Source organism: Danio rerio, chromosome 13, assembly GCF_049306965.1.
Source record: "Danio rerio strain Tuebingen ecotype United States chromosome 13, GRCz12tu, whole genome shotgun sequence".
NCBI lineage: Eukaryota > Metazoa > Chordata > Actinopteri > Cypriniformes > Danionidae > Danio > Danio rerio.
The window spans coordinates 31,877,501-31,899,356 of NC_133188.1; the positions used below are offsets into that span (position 1 = coordinate 31,877,501).

Consider the following 21,856-nt stretch of genomic DNA (forward strand, 5'->3'; position numbering starts at 1 on the left):
ACAATGACAGAAAGAAAAACTACAACTGCCATCAAGGCTGAAAAAAATGTCAGTTATTCCAGTAATTCCACTCTGGCACCTTGCCCACATCAGACATGGTTGTCAACACTTCAGGAGAGCTATGTGCTTTCCAGGACTGCCATTCCAGCCTCCACATATCTGCCTTTCTCTCTCCTTTCTCCCTCTCTCTTACTTTACAGATCCAATCCATCAAAACAGATACATTTTAAAAGCAGAATCAGAACGCTTTAGCCATATAAAATTAACCAAAAGTGCCATTTTCAATTGAACATTTAATGCGAGAAGATATACCAAATTGTTGGCAGCGGCCTTGCATTAGGGACTTTTTAAATCCAATTTGCAATGAATTAGCATAATTCTGTGCTGGTTTAATAGTGATTACTGCATTTAAAACTCTCAGATGATATCCACGCTACACTTAAGAGAGATATTTCCAGATATTTATTCTGATCTTTTTTGTGTGTGTTTTTGTGCAGATGTGTACAGCACGTTGACAGCTTATCTTCAGATTAGTCATCCTGTTGTTGATCAGGCAATGAGCAACAGACAGTTAAACACAGAGTTAACCAGGAGGCCAGATCTGCCTCAGGCCATGCTGAAGTACTCAGCCATGGAATGAGATGGTTGACTTTTCAATGCTCCATTAATATCGGTCCACTTAAACAGCAAGCCCAGTGTATACACAAAAAAAGAAGGAAAGAAAACATGTTATGTCCTGAGACCGTACCATGAAAACGCATGAGGAACTGTCTCTATTAAAAAGCACAAATATCTGCAGGTATTTGTGTCTTACTGCACAGATCAGTTGCACTTTACAATTAATCGCAAATTAGCATGCGTGGGGAAAATCTGTAAAGAATTGTTAATGGGGAGACTAGACATACAAACGACTATAGGAATCCACAATTCCATAGGGAAAACAAAGATGGCCTAATAAATATATAAAAAAACTATTCATCATTTTCCTTCGGCTTAATCCCTTTGTTTATGAGGAGTCGCCAGAGCAGAATGAACCCCCAATTATCCAGCATAGGTTTTACCCAGCGGATGCCTTTCCAGCTGCAACCCAGTACTGGGAAACACCCATACACACTCATTCACACACTCATACAATACGATACAGAAATGCCAATGTCATTATTAGCTAGGCGGTGTATTTTGTTGCAGTGGAAGTCTCCTCAACCCCCATCCCATCCTCAATGAATTAAAGATGCCTTTTTTTGTTAAATTAGAAAGAATAAAATAGTCTTCGAGGTTTAGTGATCAAGTTTTCTAACATTTTTGTTGCCATTCTTGGAGCATGTCAAATCTCTGAAACTTGAAGCAGTTAATGTTTAATGAATGGCTGCTCATCTTTCACTTTTAGTTTGTACCTTACAAATGAGTACTTGTTGATAAAGCACAAGCATGCAACTCTTCTTGACATAAAACTAAAAATTCAGTTTAATATTTTTCCACTTTTCTCTCTCTTTTAATTTTTTCTTTTTTTAATTATTATTATTATTTATTTTACCTAAAACACCCTGCTGCCAATGTCAACTTTCGGCACTGACCTGTTTATATGCTTAATTTGTAAACTGAATGCACATCATCTGAAATCCACATTATATTCTGTTTGTTGCACAATATGAGAATTATATATGTGGTTTGTTTTTATTCTTTTAATCAATTTTGTACTGTTATATATACATTTGAAATCAGAATAATTAGCCCCCTATGAATTATTTTTCTTTTTTAAATATTTCCCAAATGATGTTTAACAGATCAATGAAATTTTCACAGTATGTCTGATAATATTTTTTTCTTCTGGAGAAAGTCTTATTTGATTTATTTTGGCTAAAATATAAACAGTTAAAAAAATAAAAAAAACGTTTTAAGATCTAAATTATTAGCCCCTTTAAGCTTTTTTTTTTTTTTCGATAGTCTACAGAACATTATGCAATAACTTGCCTAATCCCCGTAACCTGCCTAGTTAACCTAATTACCCAGGTTAAACCTTTAAATGTCACTTTAAGCTGTATTGAAGTGTCTTGAAAAATATCTAGTCAAATATTATGTACTGTCATTTTGGCAAAGATAAAATAAACTAGTTATTAGAAATGAGTTATTAAAACTGTTATGTTTAGAAATTTGTTGAGAAAATCTTCTCTCCGTTAAACAGAATTTGGGAGAAAAGGTTAAACAAGGGCTAATTCTGACTTTAACTGTGTGTGTGTGTGTGTGTGTGTGTGTGTGTGTGTGTGTGTGTGTGTGTGTGTGTGTGTGTGTGTGTGTGTGTGTGTGTGTGTGTGTGTGTGTGTGCTATTTGTACTGTTATTTTCTCTGTTATTTTGTTAGTTAACTGTCAAAAAAACTGCAAAGTAAATCTTTAAAAAAAGTAAAAGAAAAGCCAACTGACCCAGCGACCCGGAGACGAAAGTGCTAACCACTGAGCCACTGTGTCACCGAACACAAACCATTAAATGAATTTATTCATCTATTTTTTCATTAAAATTAACATTAACATTCAAATTTAACATTGCATTTAAACTATTAATTTAACATTAAAATGTATAGGATAATATACAATGAAATTGTTATAAATTAACGTTAAAATAATAAATACATTAAAATATATTTACATTAATTGTTGAATTTAGAACATATATTTAAAACATTTTGCTTAGTGTTGTATTTGTGTTTTGCATAGGCTTATTTATGATTGATATAATTAATGGTGTAATTAACATAATATATTAATGTTTATTTTAATGAACATAAATGTATATATGAGTCTTTAATTGTATAGAATATCAAGAATAATGCACTTTAATATATTTTGTTTAAAAATCTTTAACTCAGTCATGAATATACTGTAATGCACCACAAATTAGTTTACAAATTTTACCCATTATCTCTAAATAGTGTTAATAAAATACAAATAGTGCAACCAACAATATTTTTTAACTAAAACTATTTTACATTTCCAGAGTAGCCTAATCATTTTTTATAAATAGTTGCAATTTAAAGTAGTAAACAGACTGGAATTGTGTAAAAAAAAAAAAAAAAAAAAACACATAATGAAAAATTTAAAAATACATAACAATATAAGTGCGTGTTCTTAATTGTTGGCCTTAATTCTTAAAATATATAATTAGTCTATGTTACACCTGCTACAATTTAGAATAGCGCCCTCCTGTGGTACAAAGTATTGTTTCTTGGGATATATTTTCACAACTCATATTCCTCAAATTAGTGCTTAGTTGAGAGTTTTATGAGATCGCATAAAGATATTGTTTTTAGTGACTGGCTGTGCACATAAATAATAAAACCAGCGCTCTGATATCATGCCATTTACTAGAGGCATTTAATAAATTGTTGATCAAATAAGTTTCACTTAGTTATTCATCTTCTCATCTGCAACATTTCATTTGACGGGCGTGGGCCATGAGGATCTGAAAACCCGCAAATAAGGGGCGATCTTTTGAGTGATGGTAGCCCATTAGAAATCACTCTGATGTATTTTTTTCCTTTTTTTTTTATTTTTTTTTTTGAAGAGTATCATAATAGAGGGTGGAGTTGACTTATGTTGACATTTAATTAGTCCCGATTAGAAATAGATTGATCGATTTGATCTTCCCTTTGCTTGACTAAATGGCCGTTCTACGTTCTTAAAATAAGACTATTTTATTAGGCTACCAGTTTGGGGTTAAATGCATTTAAATATCTTCAAATTAGCCTAATTACATTTAGCCTACGTGTAGTTGTTTTTACAATGACTTTTGAGTAATTTAATAATGCGTTTTATTAAGTATTAAGTGTAACATGAAATAACAGCCATTAAATGACAGACGTTTATGTGAGTTTAAAGAGCATTGTGGCCTGGCAAGAAATGGGACACTTCACACCTGTGTTATCCTTCTGATGTTTTAGGGATTTTTCTTTTGAGGAAAAAAAACGCTAATCGTCTGTAATCCTTTTAATATGTCTCACACTTTCCTTTGGCAATACACAAGTCAAAAGCAAACCAGTTCTGCAGTCTGCAGCCTTGCACAATAGCCTCGGTTTCACTTTTGAAATCAGAATTAACTGAATTTATCAACTTGATGATTGATTTTTGAAGGCTTAGATGATCATATGCATGTTTACATATGCATTTTTATGAATATACATTTCAATGTGTTGCTCGTTTTTTATCCCGATTGCAAATAACTTTGCATTTTGGTAACCCACTATGAACGTTCGCTCCTCTAAACTCTCCGAGTGCTTCTGGACTCAGGTGAAGGAATATTTAAAAGTGGTTCAGGGTGGGGGTTTGGGTGAGACCCCCCTGCTTTTGTTCTATTGAAAAGGGGGCTTGTTCCTCCAGGACCAACCCTACCATTTTAACCAGGGGTGTCAGCGCGAGCGGGGTTGACATTGGAGACTGACTGGCAATGGGAGAAGAGGAGGGGATAAGAGAGTCCAGCAGCACTGCTTCTTGAAGAAAGCTCATCAGATGCACTGTCCTGCCTCCTCTGACTGACACTCACACAGGACTCACTGGATCAAACGTCAAAGGATCTATTTGTGCTGCGCTCCTCACCTTCATGGACAGCTCGGGATTTCCTCGGGCTGCATGATTACAGGCGCATCAGAGGCGCTTTCGCTTAAACTTGAAAAGTAAATCGTTTACATGCCGCGAGTTTTGCGTAAAGTGCACTTATTTGTTGTTCTCGTTGTAATGAAGGAAATGCAGGTAGTGCATGTACTTGTCAGCGGTGTCAGTCTGAAAAAAACCTTGGACATTTCTTTCTGCTTCTGAGCAGCAACAGATCTTGTAATTTGCCAGTTGACCTGTTCATCATATGTTGCGAGTCACAGTGTGGATACAAACGCAGGACTTTACACATTTGAGCTGGAAAACCTGATATTATTCTATATACACTTATTTTTAATCACTTTTTTACTGAGGCTATAAACATGAGACTCATACCTTCACGGTTGAGTTATCTGTAAGTATATATTCCGTTAATATTCCTTTTCGCGCATTAACAGCTTTGCTTTCCAAAGACTAACGTGAGATTTTCTCTCTTGCAGATTCCTTCACCTCTTTGCGTTTTGCTACTATGCTCAGGTATGTGCAATATCTTTAAATATGCTATTAATGTCATTTTATTAAATCTTTTATGCATGCTGTTGAAATTTACCTACATATATTGCTGGAGAAACATTGCTCTCAAATATCGATTCCGAAATGCTAAAGCATCGGCACGCGCTGCTAAATTTAGATGTGTGTTTTATTTGCTCTATGAAAAACAAAGGTTCTTTATTGGCATTATTGGTTCAATAAAAAACCTTTAACATCATTGGAAGCTCTCCATTTCAAAAATGCGTCTGTAGATTATTTATTTTTAAGAAAAAATATGTTGGGAAAGCCAGAATTGTAATTATATGGCCTTTATTTTATTTATGATCTGTATTTTTAAGAGTGTAAATATAGATGTATTGTACATATATTGGCTATGTAAATTAAAAGGCACTACAAGTGCGATAGGAGAGGATGTTCTTATCAGATGGGTATCACAGTGGGCGCTGTAATCTGGCAGGTAACACTAGCATACTGGCACAAGCGCGTGGGCATGAGCGCGTGAAGTATGCCAGCCTTGAGTTAGTGATGAAACATGGGGACACGATGACATAAAATGTTCAATTTAAGCGTTTAAACGCGATTGGCATGAAACCTCTTTCTATTAAGCCGCAAATGAACTTTTCTGAATATAACAGCGCGACTTGTAAATAGCGCGTCTTGATGAATTGAACAGTTTACGCATGTATTACGCTTGCGTTATTTTAAGTGATTAGCTCATAAATAATTAACCTATATGAAGAATAGCGTAATGTATAGGCCCGTTTGAACGAATGATGAAGCAATTTGTGCAGGTATTGACTATATGGTATTTAATTTCTGACAGGTAACCATTCAGTCCCCGCCTAATTTTACACAGCATGTGAGTGAGCAAAGTAAGGTGACGGACCGGGTGAGCCGTAGACTAATCCGGACCTACCAGCTTTACAGCCGAACCAGTGGCAAGCACGTGCAAGTTCTGGCCAACAAGAAAATCAACGCCATGGCCGAAGATGGCGACGTTCATGGTAAGAGCATCCTATTTATTTATCTTACACAACAGCATGAAATTTGATCACACTACCCTTCAAACACAAAGGAGATTTGAGGAATTTTTAAAATACGTTTTCCGTGTTAAATTAACATTTTTATTTTCAGTTGGAGACATAAAGCTATATTATAGCAGGTTATTATAGGCTTCAGTATATTCAAAGATATAATACATTGATTAAGATCTTCAGAATTGAAAAGTTCTTTATGAAACATTTCTGATTCTAAACTGAGCTTTATTTGCGCTATTTTATTTTGTGGATCTTTATGATTCACTGCATTTGAATTGCTGGGCATCTGGTCAGTTGGTGAAGTTAAAAAAAGCAATGCAGTGCAAAAAAATGTTAAATGGATTGTAGATTTTTGAAGGTGAGTCTCTAGAGAGACGTGCAGGTCTGGAAGAGCCATTAGAACTCATCTTACTTCAACCTTCTGAACATTTCCTGAAGACGTTCCCTCCTCTCCAGACCAGCTCAGGATGAAAATATGTCTAGCCGAATTCTGACCCTTGCGGTTGCTTTCTATGGTCATTCAGTCCTGCTGACAGACATCTCATTGAGCCTAAATACCTAATCTGTCTGTTTTCAAGTATTTCTTGGATTAATTAGGATTGTTTTTTAAATTACACATCAATGATTAAACCTTTTATTAGCTTTTTTAATTATAATCCATACAGACATTCTTTAAATCACTTCACAAATAAATGAACCAGATAAACAACTGTAATTAAATCTATTTAATTGGTTCCTTAAATCAGATCTCTTTCAATTGCAGCTCTCTTTTATGCGATGTATAAAAAGCCCCAAAACACCAGCTCTGTTATGGTATTTTTGGAAGGCTGGCTCTAGTCCTGCGTGGTTTTGGTGACATCCATGTCACCTGAGCATGTTGTAGAGACAGCAGGGCTGTTAGTTCGAGCCAGTGCCTGGCTCCTGCTCTGGGCTTGTGGTTAGGCTCTTTACCAGCAGGTTATCTGACCCCCTCCGTTTGAACCGTAACTCTTTACGATCACTCAGAGTACGGGGGCTGAATCAGAGAATGGCTGCAAGTGCTAATTCTTGGCATGGAGAATATATATCATGGAAAGTCAGTTTCCATTCAAACCCTGCTCTGGGTGTTCCCTATAAGAAACGATAATTCCATAATTAACAAGAAAATAAATAATAATAAATAAATCAAATGTGATGTTTTTAATAGAAAAATCGCATTTAACTCAAAAACTTCATAATAATTTTAATTATTTATTTATTTTAATTATTTATTTAAGTTGTTGGTATGTGGGTGACATGTGATAACAATTCACATGTTGTTTATGTACTTGCATAAAAGGTAAAAAGTTTAAAGCCCTGCCAGAAAGCCTTTGGTTCCTTCCAGAAGAATTGAAGTGCACATGTTTTTATCATTCTGCTAGATTTTAAGCTTACATAAATCCTAAAGAGTAGTCCCTTCGGATTTCACATATTTATGCCCGTATGTATGCATATCTCTTTGTGCATATGCGCATGTGTGTTTACTCCTGAACTTTTCCTTTTTGAAATGTAATTCAATTTTCCACAAAGTCACAACGTCTAATAAAATCTTCTTTTCTTTTTATAGCCAAGCTTATAGTAGAGACGGACACATTTGGGAGTCGAGTTCGAATTAAAGGAGCTGAAACAGGCTTTTACATCTGTATGAACAGGAGGGGGAAACTGATTGGCAAGGTATGTGAAAAAGTCATCACTTTTGTGACTTACTAAAACTGTTCAGTTGACATCCCAAACACAGCATATGCTTCAGTCATACCGCAAGATTTTGAATGCATGAGAAGAATCCCACCTAGAAAGGGAAAAAAAAGATCAATTAATTCAGAAACGTCACTCATAAGCTCATGTAGTAATTTCAGCATTCATTAGTTTGTAGATGAGACATTTCTGATTTAATTAAGATGATTATTCAAAACATCCATCAAATTTATATGTTTTATTTGTTAGTTGGCACTAGACACCTTCTGGTTGCAGCAGGTAAAATCGAGTTTGAAGAATGGGATCTTTCTTCCTTTTTTTAGCTGGCTACTCTTGTTCCAATGTGGATTTGTGCCTTCTCCTTGCTGTGAATGGTAATAAAGTGGGATGGAGGTTCGGCCCCCACCTCCCAGCACCCTACCAGGTGGACCATCTGCTTGGCACCCCTGATCTTATGCTATCTGACATATTGGCCGCCCAACGACAGCCTGCATGAGAGAGTTTTTTTTCTGTTGTTGTTGTTTTTTATTGGTTGATAAGCAAGTCTTTTGGATTTGAGATTTTTACCAGACCATTTTGTTAAGAGGCTGGGGAAAGGTTTGGACTCCTGGCTTGGCTCTTTACCCCATTTAGCTTTACTGGCTGGATGACGTTTAAGGGTCCTGTTGTTATGAACGTTAAATGAAGTGGGGTTAATTTTAGAAGCAATATTGATACATTATTAAAAACAAAGATTCTAAAAGTGCGGTTTCATATAGATTCAGCCATTTTGGAACTTTTCAGTGAACATTTCATAAAATATATACAGTTGAAGACAAATCTATTAGCCCCCCTGAATTTTTATCCCCCTGTTTATTTTTCCCCTATTTCTACTTTATGTAGAGAAAATTTTTCAAGTCATTTCTAAACATAATAGTTTTAATAACTCATCTCTAATAACTGATTTATTTTATCTTTGTCATGATGACAGTAAATAATATTTGACAAGACACTTCTATACAGCTTAAAGTGACATTTAAAGGCTTAACTAGGTTAATTAGGTTAACTAGGCAAGTTCAGGTAATTAGGCTAGTTATTGTATAACGATGGTTTGTTCTGTAGACTATTGAAAAAATATAGCTTAAAGGGGCTAATAATTTTGACCTTAAAATGGATTTTTAAAAAATTAAAAACTGCTTTTATTCTAGCAGAAAGAAAACAAATAAGACTTTCTCCAGAAGAAAAAATATTATCAGACATACTGTGAAAATTTCCTTGCTCTGTTAAACATAATTTGGGAAATATAAAATATATATATATATAATAATAATAATAAAAGAAAGGCTAATAATTATGACTCAACTGTATGTAATTTTTTAAATATTTGTAAAACCTTTTGTAGAAAGAAATGCATGTTTAGAGAATGATGAAACGTCTTCATGGAACCATAGATGCTATTAAACAAATTTAATTTCAGCATCCTAGAGAAATTCAAATATTACCGTAATACTCTTTGCACTAAACATTATACAATTTTATCCTTTTATAATGAACGTTAGAAGAACCTTTTTTTCTCTGAGGAGGAATCCACACCGGTGTTTACTGAAAGGGGAAAGTCATTGGCTTCTGCCGTCTTGATCTTGGATCATAATGACTTAAGCATATGCTGTGTGCGTGTGGGGAAGCCCTATGTAAACCTGAGCAGACATTTTCCAAAATATTTTTCGATAAGCTTCATATTTGCTATCAGTCAGGAGCTCAAATTTTGTCTGTGTCTTGTCCTCACAGAAAAATGGTCTGGGAAAAGACTGCATTTTCACAGAGATAGTCCTGGAGAACAACTACACGGCTCTGCAGAATGTGAAGTACGAAGGCTGGTACATGGCCTTCACGCGTAAAGGTAGACCCCGCAAGGGCTCCAAAACCAGGCAACACCAGCGGGAAGTCCACTTCATGAAGAGGTTGCCCAAGGGACACCAAATCGCAGAGCACAGACCCTTTGATTTCATCAACTACCCTTTCAACAGACGGACTAAACGCACCCGCTACTCAGGAGAGCGTTGAAGAGTGAAGCCAGAGAAAAGGAGAGGACCGAAAGCCAGAGACTTTCTCAAACAATGAACTCCTCTTGTGGACTTCTTAACAAATTTTTGTACTGAGCAACAATATACCTAACCTTTAGTTTTTTATGAATTTTCAGAAATAACAAAAATAAGGAGAGAAAAAAAGTCTCAAGAAAAAAAAGAGATCTATTTTTGTACCCCTGACTTTTAGTACTGACCTGTGTAAGATTATAGGTAAGCGAAGCACAGGATGTGTAAGCGCTGACATTTTAGTAGTACGTGGACTTCATCCGTCTATCCTCTCTCGTTCTGCTTTGATTTCGATGGTTTCCGAGTAATTTATAACTCTTCGTATTGCTGCTCAAGGGGACTTGAAGGGCCTGAGAGAGAATGCACTGACAACACAAGGCTGTATTCGGTTACACAGGCAGCAGCCGGGGCACCTCTCGACCACCCAGCGATAAGATACCCAGCTCATCTCTCAGTAACCTCTCTGGTTCTTGATTCTGGAACTCTCTGGAGATAAACACGGTTAAAGCAAACAGAGCTTTAAATACATATTTAAATGTGGCAGCTACATTTTTGATTATCGCAGGTTTCCTACCGTGGTTTAAACTGTAAATTCCCAGGTGTATAAATGCATTGTATGGACTGTAGGAAAAAGCTTTTGTTCTTTGTTGCATTTTGTTTGTCTGTTTTTTTATACAAATATAAATATATTTTTATTTGAGGATGTGTAAAATAATTTTAATGATGAAAATATTTATTTAAAAACCTGTAATAAATTTACCTTAGGATACTGATGTCTTTTGCTTAATATGTTCCTGATTCAGAATTGCTTTCCAAGCATTCTTTGTTCTGTGGAACAAAATGAAAAGTACATTTTAAAAAAACACAATGAAAGTCTATGGGGTCCAAAATTTTGACATTGATTATATGGTCAATCACAGAGAAATGCTTCAAGATTTCTTCATTTGTTTTCCAAATATGAAAGAAAGTGTTTCTTTCCATCATTAAGCCTAAATGAAGATCTAAGATTCTATGTTGTTTTTTATTTAATATTCTAAAAACATTTTCGCTTATACAATGAAAGTCAATGGGGTGCAAAATTTTGACTTTAATTATATAGTTAAAAATCACAGAGAAGTATATGAAAAAAACATAATTCTTTCCATCTTTAAACGCATATACAATATAAGTCAATGGGGTCCAAAATGTTGACTTTGATTAAATGGTCAAAAATAACAGAGAAAAGCTTCATTATTTCTTTGTTTGTTTTCCAAATATGAAAGAAAGCATTTCTCTCCATCTTTAAACTTAAATGAAAAATTTGTATTTAATATCCTAAAAACGTTTTTGCTCGTACAATGAAATAAATGGGGTCCAAAATTTTTACTTTAATTATATGGTCAAAAGTCACAGAGAAAGCTTCAAAATATGAAAGAAAGTATTTCTTTCCATCTTTAAACTTAAATGAATACATTGAAGGCGGCACAGTGGGTAGTGCCGTCACCTCACAACAAGAAGGTTGCTGGTTCGAGCCTGGGTCAGTTGGAAATTCTGTGTGGAGTTTGCATGTTCTCTTGTTCGCGTAGTTTCCCTCCGCGTGCTCCGGTTTCCCCTACAGTCCAAAGACTATAGGTGAATTGAATAAAGTCAATTAGCCATAGTGTATGTGTGTGCATGTGAGAGTGTATGGGTGTTTCCCAGTGGAAGGGCATGAGCTGCTTAAAATCATATGCTGGATAATTATGGGTTCATTCATTCGTGGTGACCCCTGATTAATAAAGGGACTAAGCTAAAAAGGAATAAATGAATGAATACATTGAAAGTCAATGGGGTCCAGAACTTTGATTATACTGATAAAACTTATTTTAAGATTTAACTTTCTCAGAGAAAAGGTCTTTTTTGCTTGATGCAATTCTATTTAGTTATTTCGTTAATATTTCAAAAACATTTTTGCTTACACAATAAAAGTCAATGGGGTGCAAAACGTTGACTTTAGTAGTGTTGATTTTTATGGGCCAAAAATCATTCATGACAATACAGGAGTTTACTGTAAGTGAACTATCCCTTTAAATCACAAATGATATGTATCTCGTAAGAGGCAAATCTATACAAGATTTGCCAAAGAGGTTTTGTCCAGAAGCTTTCTAGACGTTTCGCTGGCCTCATCCATAGAAAATTAGGCCAGTGCGGTCTTTGTATGAAACAACTTGTCATTATGCAATTGCATCATAATAAATACCACCATTGTTTGCATAACCCTTCTGGTTAGAGTTCCGTACAGAGTGAGATGGAGATACTGGGACTCTCCCCCCAGAATGTTTGGAATGGCACAGCTCAGGTCAACAGCTCAGTATGACTGTCTCTCCAGGGGGGCTACACTGTTTGGTCTCTCCTCTGGTTGAACCGGACACACTACGGCTCCCTGGCCCCGTCTCCTCACCCTCGCTCAGGTGTTTTTGTTTAATCTCAGACCTTTAACTCCCTGTAGCTTAATCTGATTGGAGGGGTATCTGTTTTGTCCGAGCAGGGGTGCTGGTGTGTTTGCGGACGGGGTTCCAAGGAGCCGAAAGCCAAGATCAGAGGGCAGTGTATAGTGAGAAAATGAGGATTTGTGCTGTGAGATCACTATCATGTTCTCGTCTGTGATGAGGATTATTAATGACTGCTCTCAGCCTAAGATACGCATTAGTGCAGATGTAATGCTATGTAAATTATGGTCGCTGTTAAAAAAAATCCTTTTTAATTTAATTAATTGCATCGTAAAATTTGAAATGGTTCAGCTAAAAATTATTCTCTAATTAGTGTTGCTTTGACACGTCTCATGCATCACAGAAAAGTGTGTAATGCAGGTACATTAGTGGAGACTGTCATTGTTTTTATGGTCCACTATACACATGCCATGTGTTCTGCCTCATGTTATGCTAGTAGCTCAGCCAGGGTGCAGAGGTCAAACTCCTAGAAAGGCCAGAGCATTAGAATGTTTCTTTGACTTTCTAGTAGTCCCATTCAGCTGTGATGGGCCAATGGTGTAATCCAATTCAAAGAATGGTAATCAATTAGGAAAAAAAAGCTTCTTGGTTTTTCTAAATAAACTATTTATGAGACAACACATACACAGTTTAAATCAAACAAAATAAGCAGAATGAAGATTACAGTGCTTATTTTCTGTGTGGCCAAAGTGCCATTTCAATATATAAAAAGGGATTTAGAAAACATGATCAAATCAAGCAATCATCCACAAATTTCAAGCAATGCTTACTTTAAAATCCATTGGTAACACTTTAGGTCACAATTTATGGTATTAACAACCACGAACTAACATTACTAGCTTAATAATTAGCTGTTTAATAATAGTTAGTAAGATAGAAAATTGGGTTTAGGTTTTGGGTAGGATTAGGGATGCATAATAAGAACTTACTTTATAACTACTAGTTAATATCTTCATAACAAGCAGATAATAATCCAGTAGTTAATAGCATAAATTGTAAACTTAATAAATAAATAAACTAAATAATTAATAAGTATTACCAATACAATAAATATTTATCGATCACAGTATCATTTAAAGTGAAACTGTAAAGGCAAAACGGCAATTAAAATGGATAAACAAAATAAATATAAACAGCTGCCTTTCCAGCTGCAAACCATCACTGGGAAACACCCATACACACTCAATCACACACATCCAATACGGCCAATTTCAGCTTACCCAATTCACCTACAGCACATGTCGTTGGACTGTTGGGGAAACCGGAGCACCCAGAGGGAACCCACGCGAACATGGGGAGAACAGGCAAAACTCTACACAAAAATCCCAACTGACTCATCCGAGGCTCAAACCAGCGACCTTCTTGCTGTGAGGCGATCATGCTATCCACTGTGCTACCACGTCGCCTCTTATAATTATATTTAAATTTAAAGCCTAAATCTGCATGTCATTTAAAATATACTGTTAATGAATTTTGTAAATTACACAATATTTAACTGTAGTATAAACTGTATTTCACTGTAGGACATTTATGCAGCATGTTACTGTGTTTTAAAGTTGCATTTCTGTATATTTTACAGTAAATATAAACATAAAATGCTGTAAATAGAGCAAGATAAATGTAAATACAGTATTTTCGCTGTAAATTATCTACAGTAAGTTACAGTAGATGTTACAAGAAAGTGCATATATATATATATATATATATATATATATATATATATATATATATATATACTGCAGATATATATTGCCATCTATGAAAGAACTTTTAACATCCATAGAATCTGTTCATTAAACAATGTTCTTCACAGTGAAAAAAAGTGTTTTAGGGTATTTAAATGTTCTTCACACCTTTAAAAAAATAACTTTACTTAAAAAAAAGAAACTTTCCATTAAAGAGAAATAAATAAATAAATGATTATATTTTATAAAACCTGTCCAATGTAAAAGTTTCATGAATGTTAAAAGTTGTAACCATCTACATGAATAAATAACATTTATTCTTTCACTCTTTTAACAACTCTTTAACTGAACGATTTGAGGAACTCAAGAAAAGCTGTTCTTCTATTCAATCATCATGAACCCCCCCCTGTTGGAATCTTTATTTTCAAGAGTGTACTAAAGCACTTCAATTGGTTTTATTTTGCCAATAGTAATCAAATAAAAGAGTCACCGGTACCACCTATTGACTCTCAGTGTTTTTACATTGATGACGTCCGCTATTGATTAACAGACCTCCATCATTTGCCACGGTTATTCTGCATTATCAGGCCTCAGTTTCCCCTTAAATTTGTCTCCATGACCATAAAGTTGTAAGAAACCCAGGGGATCCAGCAGGTTGTGGGAAAAATCGCACCTTCTGTGCAGCTTGTGATGCCATGCAAATGAAGAGCAATTCCACTGAGAAAGAGGGGACGCAAAACGGCTTTCATCCATTTTATTGAGCTGCAACCGTCATCCTTAACCCCTGATAAACAAACAGGGCTACCTTCTTAATTTGCTTAGGGAGCAATTTAGACTTGTACAAGCCCCCCTGCTGAACTGGCAGAATGGCAGGGGTGAGAGAATGGGATGACCCAGACCTCTAAGCTGCCTTTACTTCACATTCTGCCTAACCCTGGTCATAAAACCCTTCCTGCAAATTGGAGCTCAATGGAGGAAACATGGGTTGAAATGATGCGGATAAGTCCACCTTGAATGCTCTGCCTAGCACCCACATCTGTAGTGTTCACAATCGCCAATTCATTAGAAGCCTTCTCATTGTAAATCTGATTCAAAATATATAATGCGGTCATAATGATTTCACTGAAGCCAATATGCATAAGATTTAGCGCACAAGCCAGCAACCAATCGCAAAACTATAATTGACATGCAAACATTGTTTAAAGAGAAGATGAGACATGACAGTTTGACTGTTTGTCTATGGGACATATGGAAGAACTGTTGACTTTTCCAATTGGAGCTGTAATCTTTTGTTTGCCCATGCATTTCTAAGGCTGATTGTCTGAATGATCTGAACAATTACAGGCTAAATGTGTTTGCCAGCCACGCAGAGCCCCCTGCACCCCTTTAAAAAGATCAAAAGGGAAGATTCCCCCTCCTTCTTCATCTCCTTTCAGTCAAGACAATTCAGCTGGAAAGCCAACCATAAATGATTTTTTTAGAACTTGCCGTATTTGGGACAGATAGAATTTCAGAGGTTAATTAACTGAGAAATAACAAGTTTTATCTGGAATTGTTCACTCGGAAGTGAAAATTATATTGGTGTTTATTTCATTTTTACATTTTTAAAGATCCTTTATGGGTTATAGTGGCCTTATTTGTTATTTTATAGTCCTTAAGGGGGAAAATATATTTTAATATTCCACTTCATATTCCAAGTCTTCTGAAGTAATGCAAAAGCTTTTTATGACAAGCAGACAGAAATGTAAGTCATAACTAACTGATAATCTTCCCCTCCAATGAGCTGTTAACTGGAGAACCACTGTGACTGCATCATTGAGTATGCGAGTTAAACACAAGAGCCAGATCAGTCCAAATTGTGAATGAACCACTTAGGACTGTTTTTAACATCTGTGACTAATTGAAAATATTTCACTCAAAAGACCAATGCTATTTCTTTTTTGAATGTGCCATTGAGAGTTTTTTCATGAATATAACTTTAATTGTGCCCTGTTTGCTTTAGCGCAGGAGTGAAATCAATCACTGAGTTTTTTGGAGTGACATTAAAATATAAAAATAAACTATGTAAATTTTAATTTTGCGGTGAGCCAATGACTTTTTTCAGACATTTTTTAAAGGTCCCATGAAAATAATTTTATTTTTATTTTTTAGTTTTTATACGTTAGTTTCAGTATGTTAGTTTTAAGGATTTCTTTAAGTTAGTGTGCTCCAATAATAGTGACCAAATTTGCATTTATTACAAACCTGATATAAACATGCAAAGCTTGCAGTTTGTCAATTCAGCCTAAATGCATCAACAATTTTTTATGACATCTTCTGACACATCAGTTTTTCATCAAACTTCTGACCAATCAAATGCTTTCTAGTATCTGACATGCCCCGCCTCCTTCAAGACGCTTCTTATTTGCTTTTCATTTGATTCACTTGATCTCAACCACTTTCACTAGCAGAGCTGTAGTAAACATAAAATACTATTGGCTGCTTTTTAAGGGAAGGGGCTACTATATGTCCCACCAATTTTGAATAAAAAAAATCACTTTCAAAACACCTCATCGGACCTTTAAGAAGTATTTGACTAAAAAGATCTGACTCAGTATATTCAAACAAGGCGATTTCTCTCATTATCTCTCATGAATGTGAAAAGTATATATGTATCTTTTTTTTTTCTTCAATTTTTTTTTTAAGTAATTTTTTTTTTGTGTGTGATATAGCACGTGAGTTGTATGAAGAGCCGGACTGCTTGGAATAAAATCAAAAGGAAAAAAATAACTACTGTCTCTTTAAGGAATTATATACACTACCATTACAGTTTTTAAAGAACTAGAACTCTTGAACTGTTATGTTACAAAATATTCTATTTTAAACAAATGTTATATTGTGAACTTTTAATTTATACCATTGAATAAAAAGTACCCCAAAATATTAAGCTGTTTTCAACATTAAGACTACATGTTTAAACCACCCAAATTACAGTGCATCCAGAAAGTCTTTCATAGTGCTTCACTTTTTCCACATTTTTATGTTACAGCCTTGTTCCAAATTGATTAAATTCATTTATTTCCTCAAGATTCTACACACAATCCCCCATAATGACAATGTGAAAAAATATTTTTTTGAAATTGTTGCAAATTTATGAAATAAAAAAGCTGAAAAATCACATGTACATAAGTATTCACAGCCTTTGCTCAATACTTTGTTGTTGCACATTTAGTAGCAATTACAGCCTCAAGTCTTTTTGAAAATGATGCCACAAGCTTGGCACACCTGTCTTTGGGAATTTTTGACCATTCCTCTTTGCAGTACCTCTCAAGCTCTATCAGGTTGGATGGGAAGCGACGGTGTGCAGCCATTTTCAGATCTCTCCAGAGATATTTAATAGGATTTAGGTCTGGGCTCTGGCTGGGCCACTCAAGGACATTTACCAAGTTGTTGTCGTCAAGCCACTCCACTGATATTTTGGCGGTGTGCTTTGCGTCATCGTCTTGCTGGAAGATGAACCGTCGCCGCAGTCTGAGGTCAAGAGCCCTCTGAAGCAGATTTTCATTCAGGATGTCTCTGTACATTGCTGCATTCATCTTTCCCTCTATCCTGACTAGTCTTCCAGTTCCTGCTGCTGAAAAACATCCCCACAGCATGATGCTGCCACCACCATGCCTCACTGTAGGGATGGTATTAGCCTGGTGATAAGCGGTGCCTGCTTTTCTCCAAACGTAACGCTTGGCATTCACTCCAAAGAGTTCAATTTTAGTCTCATCAGACCAGAGAATTCTGTTTCTTGAGTACTGAGAGTCCTTCAGATGCCTTTTGGCAAATTCCAGGTGGGAAGTGGCATCCGTCTGGCCACTCTACCATACAGGCCTGATTGGTGGATTGCTGCACAGATGGTTGTCCTTCTGTAAAGTTCTCCTCTTTCCACAGAAGAACGCTGGAGCTCAGACAGAGTGACCATCAGGTTATTGATCACCTCCCTGACTTCTCCCCCGATCACTCAGCTGGCTGGCCAGCTCTAGGAAGAGTCCTGGTGGTTCCAAACATCTTGCACTTACAGATGATGGAGGCCACTTTGCTTATTAGAACTGTCAGAGCAGCAAAATTTTTTCTGTAATCTTCCCCAGCCTTGTGCCTTGAGACAATCCTGTCTTGGAGGTCTACAGACAATTCCTTTGTTTTCATGCTTGGTTTGTGCTTTGACATGCAATGTCAACCCTGGGACCTTATTTAGACAGGTGTATGCCTTTTCAAATCATGTCCAATCAACTGAATTTACCACAGGTGAACTCCAATTAAACTGCTAAAACATCTCAAGAACGATCAGTGCAAACGGAATGTACCTGAGCTCAATTTAGAGCTTTACGGCAAAGGCTGTGAATACTTATGTACATGTGATTTTTCAGTTTTTTTTTATTTTTAATAAATTTGCAATAATTTCAAAAAATCCTTTTTCACATTGTCATTATGGGGTATTGTGTGTAGAATTTTGAGTAAATAAATTATATTAATCCATTTTGAAATAATGCTGTAACATGAAAAAATGTGGAAAAAGTAAATACTTACCGCATGCACTGTATACTAGAATGATTTATGAAAAATCATGTGGCAATAAAGACCAGAGTAATTTCTGCTGAATTAAGCTTTGCCATCTCAGTAATCTATTAAATGGTACAATATATTGTTAAAATTTATTTAAATTGCAAAAACCCTTCGGAGTTTGAATATTTTACAGTGTTTTTAACCAAATAACTAAAGCATAAGAGCGAAAAAAGCAAGAAAAGTTTCACAACATATATTGAAAGCAAGATACACAAATAAATAAAAAAACAACAACTGGCCTTCACTTCATTTTCATTTCTTTCTCTTTGCTTTAAACTGCTTAACAATTCACTTGTTTCTAACTGTCAACAGTTTCATCTTGTGACACATTGTAAGGGTTTGTGACAAACAGCTATTGTTGTGAAAGAGATTAACTGTCGGTGAAGCCAAAAAGTAAAGAATGAACTTTGTAAAGCACAATTTCAATACCGACGGAGAGAGTGAGAGGATGTGGCTGTTGAAAAGGTAATATCTGTGACAGTGTATTGAACTAAACGGGCCTCAGTAAAGGAGATAGGGAAAAGTAAAAGGATACAGAGGTCTGAGTAACTTGGTCACTGAATGGACTGAGGTCAGGCCACCACTTTGGTTCAAACAAAAGCAGCCACCAAGTAGTCGCATTACTGACAATCACACACCATAACCTAGGATCAAATAGCCCCATTGTGGCGCTAATATAAAAAACATGTTGTAGAATGACAAGCGGTGAATGCTTACATGAGATGGGGTCCTCTGTCAATTACAAGACACTCACCATACAAAAAGAAGAGGAGGAAGATGAAAAAACTTCAAGGCAATTGAATGTGCTATAGAGTGAGGGGTGGACAAGCTGAGTGATTGGAGGACAGGCCGAGAGAAGAAAAGAACAAAATTGCATTCCACAAGCAACTGAGCATGTCTTCAGAGAAATAACGTCTATAGAGACTCAAAAGATGAGAGGCAAAGAGGAATAATAACAAAACTAAATTCTGGGTCTGGACTGTGAAATGAATCTTTGAGTTGAACTGATAAGTAGTTTCAGAAATCTATGAGATTGCATTTAAATCAGTACTTTGATAAAGTACGCAATAAAACTGGGACAATTCAGACAATTTAAAAACACATTTTTTTGTTGCAATTGTTACTGTTTTACTACTTTTGAGAGACTTTTCAAGCAACTTATTAAGAGGTTTATAACTCTTATAATGACGAGCTTAATTATATGTAGATATTATGAAATGATTCATTAATTCAAAAAGTGTTTGTTTTGCGTATTTCTGTTATTAACATATCAAGGTGAACTTTTTGCTGCTAATGGCTTAAAGATGCCATAGAATAAAAATCTGGATATACCCAGGCACATATGAATAATAAGTGTTCAGTACATGAAAAAAACATACCACAAGCCTCAAACTTCATTGTTTCCTCATTATTATGTAAATTCTCTGTGTAAAATCTCTGTGAAAAACAGGCCAATCAGAACAAAAGAGTGATGCGCAGAGCATCATTAACACGCATGCCCCAGGAAGCATTTGATTAGCCACAAAGTTTTCTAATGAGATTACAACAATAATAATTTTTCCCCTATTTTAAAAGTTTATCTTAGCTTGCATTACTTATTATATATGTGAGGTTCTTATTATGAAAATGATCATCAGGAAAGACAAATTTTAAATTCATTCAACACCCTCCACCCCCCAAGAGGTCTGTTTAAATCTGTTGTTATGAAAAAGGAATTACAAAAGGATTTTTTAAAAATATTTTTGTCTCTTTTTCTTATGATTAAACAATTGTATTTGTATTGCTTACAGGTCATATGAGCTGATCTTCTTCTCGAGTGTGATATATTTTGCAAACTAATGAAGCAGTTTTGCAGAGGTAGATGAAGCTTGTCTAAAATTAATTTGAGCTTTGCAGCGAAACTTCCTGTAAAATTTGCAGTTGAGCTTTTTGAAGTTGTGCAGAGAATTAGTAGAAAAAGAGGACGTATGTATGGGTGCGGCCAATGAAGGACTGGAGAATGACTGAAAGAGTTCTCTAAATTCCACCTGTTAATATCAGCTGCTTATATAAGTTGAAGTCAGGAAATAAAAACTGTGCACACCTCCTGAATGTAACTTTTGCATTGCATTGAGGATAACAGAATTCTGTGAATCAAATGATTCATTTGTATACAATAAATTGCTAATATGTTAAACCTTGAAGAAAAACCTCTCCTGACATTTTTATTGAACACGCATGGAATTGATTATATATATTCCAACGCCATCTTTTTTTACTTTAACATGTATATTGTGAAATTTGCCAAGAATGTTTGTAATGAGGCAAAAAACACATGTTCTGCTGAGTATAAGTGTCTAAAGCATGTATATGTATCATCATGTCATATCACCCTTTAGCTTTTTCTGAAGTGAAAGGTCACCAATAAACTTCTCTGATTTCTCTGTTGTCTCTGTATTCATCATTAAAACCACAAAATACAACTCTAAAACATCTCTATTGGCCTCTTTTGTAGAGTATTATTTAGCCTATGTTTCAAACTTTTATTTCATTCACTCACTCCTTCTAGCTACTCCTTCTTGCGTGTATTTCATAGTACATCACTGTGTATGTGTGTGTGGTTGTGATTGTGTATGAGTGTTTCCCAGTGATGATTTGCAGCAGGAAGAGCATCGGCTGTGTAAAACACATGCTGGATAAGCTGGCGGTAAATTTTGCTGTGGCAACCCATAATTAATAAAGGGACTAATCCTAAAAGAAAATGAATGAACAGATGCTGTCATCACAGGTATTTTTATGATACAAAAGCATTTCCAATGCATTTTTCGGCATATGCAATTTATTGATAAAAGGTTTAGAAATCATATGAATACATGACAATTGCATTTTTACAAAACAAATTAGTGCTTTAATTAAACACTACAAAATGTTAAAAATAATTACAGTTACCGCAATATATCTCCAAATATTTAGATTTTTTTACTTGCTTATTATTTTTTTCCTTCCTTTTTTTCATAATATATTATTAAGGATGTTAATATGCTACGTTTAGCTTAATATTACTTGTTTCAATATGTTGTGAATTTCATACAGAAAAGAATAAAAAACAGCAGAATCTTGAATGAAGATATCACGGTAAACAGGCTGCATTTAAGCATAGACTGTAAGCCACTGGCTCAGC

At 35.3% G+C, this 21,856-nt stretch overlaps 1 protein-coding gene and 1 long non-coding RNA gene across 8 annotated transcripts in view; one reads left to right on the top strand and one right to left on the bottom strand.

Annotated features, from left to right (window-relative positions):
• fgf8a (fibroblast growth factor 8a) overlaps positions 1–10,965 on the top strand; it is a 26,380-nt gene extending 15,415 nt beyond the window's left edge. For 6 of the 7 annotated variants that reach the window (XM_073919246.1, XM_073919250.1, XM_073919248.1 and 3 more), the window contains 4 exons: positions 5,080–5,116; positions 5,955–6,135; positions 7,754–7,860; positions 9,649–10,722. In XM_073919246.1, coding sequence (XP_073775347.1) covers positions 5,080–5,116; positions 5,955–6,135; positions 7,754–7,860; positions 9,649–9,924 — 601 coding nt within the window. In that variant the 3' untranslated portion in view covers positions 9,925–10,722. 7 annotated transcript variants of the gene reach the window in all.
• On the bottom strand, positions 6,237–10,439 carry LOC141377194 (uncharacterized). The gene is made up of 3 exons (XR_012389334.1): positions 10,142–10,439; positions 7,894–7,975; positions 6,237–7,278 (listed from the first exon to the last, which is right to left on the bottom strand). It is a non-coding gene; the product is annotated as an uncharacterized lncRNA (long non-coding RNA).
• Positions 10,966–21,856: the final 10,891 nt, after the last annotated feature.